Source organism: Dioscorea cayenensis, chromosome 20 (genome assembly GCF_009730915.1).
Source record: "Dioscorea cayenensis subsp. rotundata cultivar TDr96_F1 chromosome 20, TDr96_F1_v2_PseudoChromosome.rev07_lg8_w22 25.fasta, whole genome shotgun sequence".
Classification (NCBI taxonomy): domain Eukaryota; kingdom Viridiplantae; phylum Streptophyta; class Magnoliopsida; order Dioscoreales; family Dioscoreaceae; genus Dioscorea; species Dioscorea cayenensis.
In genome coordinates, this window is record NC_052490.1 from 23,236,206 (window position 1) to 23,243,739 (window position 7,534).

The 7,534-nt window shown below is 43.1% G+C and overlaps 1 protein-coding gene across 1 annotated transcript; it reads left to right on the forward strand.

Annotated features, from left to right (window-relative positions):
* Positions 1–10: 10 nt before the first annotated feature.
* LOC120251350 lies at positions 11–1,663 on the forward strand. The gene is made up of 2 exons (XM_039259889.1): positions 11–604; positions 659–1,663. Exons 1-2 carry the CDS (start codon positions 11–13, stop codon positions 1,661–1,663), a joined length of 1,599 nt encoding a protein of 532 aa, XP_039115823.1.
* Positions 1,664–7,534: the final 5,871 nt, after the last annotated feature.

The following is a 7,534-nucleotide window of genomic DNA, read 5'->3' on the forward strand; positions in this document are numbered from 1 at the left end:
ATGCTTTGTAATGGCTCTGAATTATGCAGCAGACGACTCATCGATCTCTGCGGCGAGGGGGTCATTGAGTAGTAAAACCCCTGAGGATGCTAAAATCTTGATTGAAAACATGGCAAGTAATGAGTGTCATTGGTCTACTAGGGAAAAAAACCCCCTAAAGGCAGCTGGAATTTATGAGATAAATGACAACACTGCGCTAGCCGCCAAGGTTGAGGCCCTAACAAAGAGATTCGATCAGTTTGTGTTGGGTACGAGCTCAAATACTGGTGCAGTTTTGTCTTGCGAGACTTGTGGGGCCGGGCATGCTATTGTTCAGTGCCCAATTTCAATAGCCTCAGATGCCCCAGTTGAGACAGTTGATTATGTTGGAGGAGCTCCCAGAGGCCCGTGGAATCCTTATGGAAACACATATAATCCGGGGTGGAGGAATCACCCAAATTTTTCTTGGGGTCAACAACAGCAACATCGGCCCCCGCAGCCACAGGGACTTCCACCTCAACCTCTTCAACAGCCCGAGAAGAAGTTCACCACTGAAGATGTGTTAGCAAGGTTTATGATCAATACCGAGGCAAAATTTGTGAACATCAACAACCAATTCGCTGAAGTAAACACTGTTTTGAGGAATGTTCAAGCTTCCATTCAATCATTGGAAAACTAGGTGGGGCAACTTGCTAGGGCAAACTTAGAGCGACCGCCGGGTAGCTTACCTAGTAACACTGAAAATAATCCAAGGGAGCATTTGAAAGCCATCACTCTCAGGAGCGGGAAGCAGGTTGAAGCACGAGCCGAGGAGGGCTCAAGCACTAAACATAATGGGGTAGCCGCACGGGAAGACCCTAAGCCATCTGAGAGTGAACTTGAAGGGGTAAAGGAAAAACAAGATGAAGGAGCCATTCAACTACCAACACCAAGGATACCCGAGTACAAGCTGGTGATCCCCTATCTGACTAGGCTGAGGCAAGATAAGGACGAGGCTCAATTCAAGAAATTCCTCAATGTATTCAAGCAGTTGCACATAAATATCCCTCTTGTTGAAGCGTTAACTCAGATGCCCAAGTATGCAAAGTTTATGAAAGACCTGCTGACTAATAAGAGAAAATTGGAGGAATTAGAAATAGTTGCACTACCATGGAACTGCTCTGCAATGATTCAGAGGAAGCTCCCTGAGAAATTGACTGATCCCGGGAGTTTCATTATTCCATGTGTGATTGGGGAAGGCATGCAAGAGAAAGCCTTAGCAGACTCTAGGGTTAGCATCAATGTAATGCCTTACAAGCTGTTTTTAAAATTGGGATTAGAAGACATGAGGCCCACAAGGATGACGATACAACTTGCAGATCATTCTATCAAGAAGCCCCGTGGTGTTGTTGAGGATGTGCTAGTTAGAGTAGACAAGCTCATTATCCCTGTGGATTTCATTATTCTTGATGTGGATGATGATGTTGAAGTCCCATTGATCCTCGGGCGACCGTTTCTTAACACCGCCGGTGCCCTCATTGATGTAAAAGGGGGAAAAATGACATTGAGAGTGGGGGATGAGGAAGTCATTCTCACTCTTCCCGTGACCATGAAACACAACTTGGACCACGACGATCCCTCTACTTTCTTGATGAAAGCCCGATATGATTATTCTCGATTGTGTGCGGGAGGTCTTGGCAATTAACCCCTTGGATGAATTCTTGGAAGGAATGGATAGCGATGAGTGCAAGGAGAACAATCCACTTCCCACACATGTAAAGCATGTAGGCTATGTGGGAACATTTCCGTGGCCGAGTAATAAGAAGAAATCAACCACAAGGAATATTTGGTGTAAGAGGGACAAGAAACACAAATTGGGGATGAATTGCACACTATCACCACCACGGGAGATCGATCGACTATTCATCGAGGGAAAGGGTAAATTCCGTGTCTTTTCATGCCTCTCGATGAGTTTCCCATCTTGGAGCACTTCTCTTGGGCTTGGAGGTAAGTCCCCACCATTTGATCCACCTTGAGGTAAGAAAAAGGTACGTCGAGCTAATGACGTTAAACAAGCGCTTCTTGGGAGGCAACCCAAGTCTTTAAATTCGTCGTCATTAAATTTTCGTATTTCTTTTAGTTGCTTAGTCTCTTTGTTGTGGTTGAATGCATATGCTCGTGAGGTTCTCATATTTTTGTGGTTATGCTCAACTCATGCTTAGGCTTGCTTGTGTAGCTTTGGACTTGAATTAGTATTGTTTAGTTGTGTTTCATTGTTATTTCGGCATCCATGAGGTTGTAATTCGTATTTTATTGAGTTTGCGAGAGGAACCATGCCAATTTTTCAATTTTCCAGGTCCATACGGGCCGTGATCACGGCTGTATGGACACTTGTGGCATGATCCGGGACCTTGTAGCCATCCTTGCGGTGCAAGGGACCTCTCATGAGGGACCACTGTCTTGCACGGGCTGTGGGCCTCACGGGCGCCATGCGCCCGCATGGGTGCTCGTGAGGCTCTCGGCCTCAGCGGTCGCGCATGGGCTGAGGAGGCTCACGGGCGCCATGCGCCCGCATGGGCGCCCGTGAGCCTTTCGGGTGCTGTTTTTTTCGACCCATCTTTGGCACCATGCTCCCGCATGGGACCCGCGTAAAGTGGGCTGCCCATAAAGGGGCTTTTTTCCCCCTTTCTCTCCACTCTCTCCTTCTTCTTCTCCTCTTGTTTTCCTCTCATCTCTCCCTCACTCTACCTCATTTCTTCACCATTTTTTTTTTAGTTTTTCTTCTCTAATCACCTCTCCTCCATCTTGCAAACTCACTCTTGGGTTTTAATCGGAGTTTTATCAACCGTTTCGCTGGATCTCATCAACCCAAGCCTCCAAGCCCTAATTCTAGGTTTTGCTACAAACTTGGTTTTATTGTGTTCTCACTTTATCTTTGAAGCTTGAATGACATATTTGGTTGTTGTGATGTGGTGTATGCTTAATTCTTCGAGTTTTTCCTTCATTTGTAAATTTTGGAAAGCTCCATGTCTAGGAGAAACTCTTGCAAATTTTTTTTTTTCACGAGTTACTGTAGCAAAGGATGAATTTTTACTAGGCTTGTTTTACTTTTATTTTAACTATTATGCATGTTTTCCTTCTCCTTTATTTTCTTACGCGTCGTGATCGCCTTACTTATTTTTGTAGGACTTCTCACGGATTGTTGCCCCACCTCCTTTGCTCTTTGTTGCCTTTGTTGCCCATTGACTGTGCTTTCACTGAACAATCTTCATGAACCAATTGGGGCAGTCTCTTTACCCTTCCTTTTCATGCTTCATTTCTTTATTATGGATTTTACACCATGTTCTGCTGATTAATGTACATTGAGGGCAATGTACGATTCTAGGTGTGGGGACGGGTTATGTGCATGCTTACTTCACCGGTGATAGCTATGATTTATTGTTAAGAACCTCCTGGCTTGAATGAATGATAGTAATGAGTTGTAGTGTTATTTGTGCTATAAGGAAGTCATGTTTTCTTTCTAGTGTTTTCTTCACAGCTTTGACATAGTACTTCTACCTTGTTTGCCCCAGCTAACCCACTACTTTGATTTAAAGTGTTAGACTGTTAAATTCATCCCTCAATGGTCTTTTAAGAGCTTTTGGTTCTTTTGTTCATTTTGTTTTATCTCTAAGTGAAGTTTTGCATGAAAGTGCTCAGGAGACATGTATATAATTGTTATCTATTTGAAAAAAATGAAAAAAGAGTCTATGTCAGTATTCCTCTACTAATTTGGCATGAATGCGTCTATGTAGATTGTAATCAAGTAAGTTGGGTGGCTCTTGTGCCTAATTAGCATGTGCATCCTTCTGAAAGATTATAAGATATTTTGTGCAGTCTACGTTAGGCGGACTCGAAAAAAAATAAATAAATAAAGAAAGAAAGAAGTATTTGTTCTCCCGGACTCAATCATGCATTCACTTAGTTACTAAAGTGTTGAATATGGACCGAAGGACTCTTGACCTACTATTGAGGGTGTCTTTAACATTTTTAACACGGTAGTCATTGAATGTGGTGTGAATAGGGAGAGCGAGGGATGAAGCATACACACACTCATGAGGAAAGCACTCTAGAGGAATCATGACTATCTCTACTGAGTTAGTTATTGTACAACTCATTTCCTTGAATTCATTTCATCTGTGCCTGTGGGGTTCTTCACTGTTTGAGCTTGAGGTCATATGTTTAGTCGTTTATCATTCCGCCCTTATTATTTCATGTGTGTTTGCTTGGGGACAAGCAAACACTTAGGTGTGGGGATGTTTGATAAACGCCTAAATGTATGTATTTTATATGTATTAATCTTGTATCATTTGTGAATATGTTAATGAATTGATGCCCGTTTTATGTCTAAATTGGTTATTTCAGTGTTGCAGGTCTTAAATGAGTCGAACGATGCTAAAAAATGTAAATCGGATGAATTCGACACCAAAAACGGCATTTTTGGGGGTCCCAGCACTGTAGCGGCACTGTAGCGGTATTGTAGCAGGTCATTATTCTTGCTGCGGGCATTTGGCTGTGAGTTTCACGGGCTCCATGCGCCCGCATGGGTGCCCGTGAGGTTTGCTGGAAATTCTCAATACTCGGTTACTGTAGCATTTGGCCCGCATGTTTTCTGGGCATTTGGCTGTGAGCTTCACGGGCTCCATGCGCCCGCATGGATGCCCGCATGGACTGACGGGATATAAATGAAACCGATTTTTCTAGGGCAAGGGGAGGAGTTTTTGGGAGAGTTCTTGATGCCGATTTTCACCAGTCTTTAGGAGGCAAGATCACACGTTTTGGAGAAGGAAAATCAAATGGAGAAGCTCGGTTTTGGCTAGATCTTCATCGATCTCTTCTTTGGGAGTTTGTAGACGACGAGGGAAGCCGCCCCCATCACGGCGTCCATGGAAGCATTTCCACCTAGCTTGGCTTGTCTTCCTACTTCTATTGTTTGAGGAAGTTTTCTTATGCCATTTGTAGTTGTTTTCATGGACTTATTGCTTGTATTTGTTTGCATGACCGAGTAGACCCCAAGGTCACTGGATGCCGGTGAACCTTGGGGTGAACTTGTGTATTTGGATGATTTAATTTTGTCTATTGCAATTGTTGTGTATTTGTGATTCATTCTTGGTGCATTTGATGTGTTGCTTACATGAGAACTCTGTAAACCAACTGCTAGATTGTACTTGGTAGCGTGACCATCGCCCTTGTACTAGACACACAAAGTTTGGAAAGGATTCATGTACAAATACGCCGTGACCATCGGGTATTCTGTACCCCTCCACCATTAGGGCTAGACCAAGTTGTGTTCCGGCCCTAATTAGGGATTTCCCCACTTGTTAATGCAATCGTACGAGAATTTGATCAGAAGAAATTCTGTGTCAATACTTATACCGGATTAGGGGTTAATTGCCGTGACCATCGGGTTGATCTAATTTAGGAAATCTTTAGGTCCAAACCTTCAATTGCATGACATTCTTAGCATCCTTTGCACTTTAGTAGCCCGTAGGGAATCCGCATCCGTAACCATTTCTTTCCCTTGATTTTATACCCCTACCTTATCATAGACTCCATTTGTAGTTCTTTTATTTCAAGTAATAGATTAGAGAAACCCTTCGAATCATTCGGCTAGACAATACGTAAAGAGGATGTAAGAGTAGATTCTTGGGCCCAGGGAATACGACCCTCTCGTGCTCACCCGAGGGGTATTACTTGACGACTCCGTGCACTTACGGATTGCTCATCACTTGTGCATATAGAACAAGATCTCCATTAACTGAAGAAGCAAGGCATCCACGAAGTAAATGTGTGCCCATTTGCGTTACATCGATGAAAGTGTGGATTCAGCAGTATTTCAGGCTGGTATTGTAGCAGGGTACTGTTAAAAACACTGTAGCAAAGATACTATAGCAGCACTGTTTACAGTCGACCGAGAAAATCAGAAAACGGAGATTCCACATGGGCGTGTGGAAATTCCACACGCCTGTGTGGAAAAAACCATAGGGGCGCCCATATGGGCGTGTGGATTCCCGATTCCAGCCCTTTAAAAGTTGATTTCAGCCATGATTTCAGCATTCTTTTCTCCATCTTTTCCCCAACTTGAGAGAGTTCTGTGGCTAGGGTTTTGAGAGGTATTAGCTAGGTCTTTAGAGAGGTTCTATGGCTCTGACATCGCGCGCCATTTGGAAGAAGGTTAGTGGGAGAGCTTTCGTCGGCACCGATCCGGGGAGGTGTATCCTAGGCCAGACAAAGGGACCCTTGCGATGAATAGAGGACTCTATAGAAGACCATCGCCACGACTAATGAGGGGGTTTTTCTATGGATGCTTTATTTTTACATTATATTTCATTGATTGTTTCTAGCTTCATGGAGAGCTAAACCACTAGAGGGTACTTGGTATTTGTGAACCCTAGGATGTATTCGTTTCATTGAATCTCTTTATTATGCTTTCAATTAATTGATGTTTATTGTGAGTTGCAATCTTAGATACTTGATTGTATGAATACTCCCTTAGAGTGACACTAGGGTTGAGAGTTCTTGTTGGTAACTCTTGTGAGTGAGTGACACACCATGAGAGCTAGACAAAGTGAGATTGGAGAGGGTTGAGAGGATGAGTCGAGAGATAGCGGAGCGTCTCCTTTCCCCTCCGGTGTGATCTATCCTACCTCCACAATCCAAGAGTTCTTTGTGGCAATAGTAGAGTGAATGGGCTAAGGGATGACCTTCCGCTGGGGCTTAGTTGCGAGTGCAACAGAGTGAAGCGTTAAAATGATTTTAGCACCTAGGGCTTAATTGTGGCTAAGGATCTTCCACTTGGACCAAAGGGTTAGTTCTATACATAGGAATAGGGTTTATCACTTGGAATCTCTAGAGCTCATTGCAATTCTATGCGAGTGCGAGGTTGAGAGGTTATTCAATCTCTCCTCCGGGACATGTATAGAGTTAGGCATGGTTGACCTTAGATTTGGGATCATGTAATTAAGGATTTCCATGACTCATTATTGCATCAATTAGGATGTATAATAGAGGGTTCTTGCACTTGAAATGATTGTCTTAGGCGGATCAATATCCACGTACCCCATCTTTATCGAGTGCCTTACCTTCTCCTTTACCTGTGCTCTCTATCTTGTTGCTTTTATCTTTGTTATTTCATATTTTGTCACACTTATCACTATTCATCTTCTAAATTAGTTAAGAAACAACTTAAGTGCCTTTATTCTCTACTCTATGTGGATACGATACCCACTCATCTGGGATTATTACTTCGACACCTGTGCACTTGCGGTTTACACGCATATACGGATGTGTCAAGTTTTTAGCGTTGTTGCCGGGGAGTAAGCGTTTAGAGATACTTTGCACTTTGTTTTCTTAGCTATTCATTTATTGATTCCATTTTATATTTTCTTATTCTGTCATAGTTCTGATTTCTTTTTCTTTATTTTTGGGTGCAGCTCCAGGTTATGACCGGAGGGAACCCCTCCATACTGATTGAAGGAGATCCCAAGCTTAAATGTACACTGAGAAGAAAAAGGAAATAACCTGTGCAAGAATAGTC

What these genes read in the sequence shown, in the direction of transcription:
- LOC120251350 (XM_039259889.1), top strand. Translation starts at nt 11, where the DNA reads ATGGCTCTGAATTATGCAGCAGACGACTCATCGATCTCTGCGGCGAGG. An exon ending in TCAACAACCAATTCGCTGAA is followed by an intron (nt 605 to 658) that starts GTAAACACTGTT and finishes TTGGAAAACTAG; the next exon opens with GTGGGGCAACTTGCTAGGGC.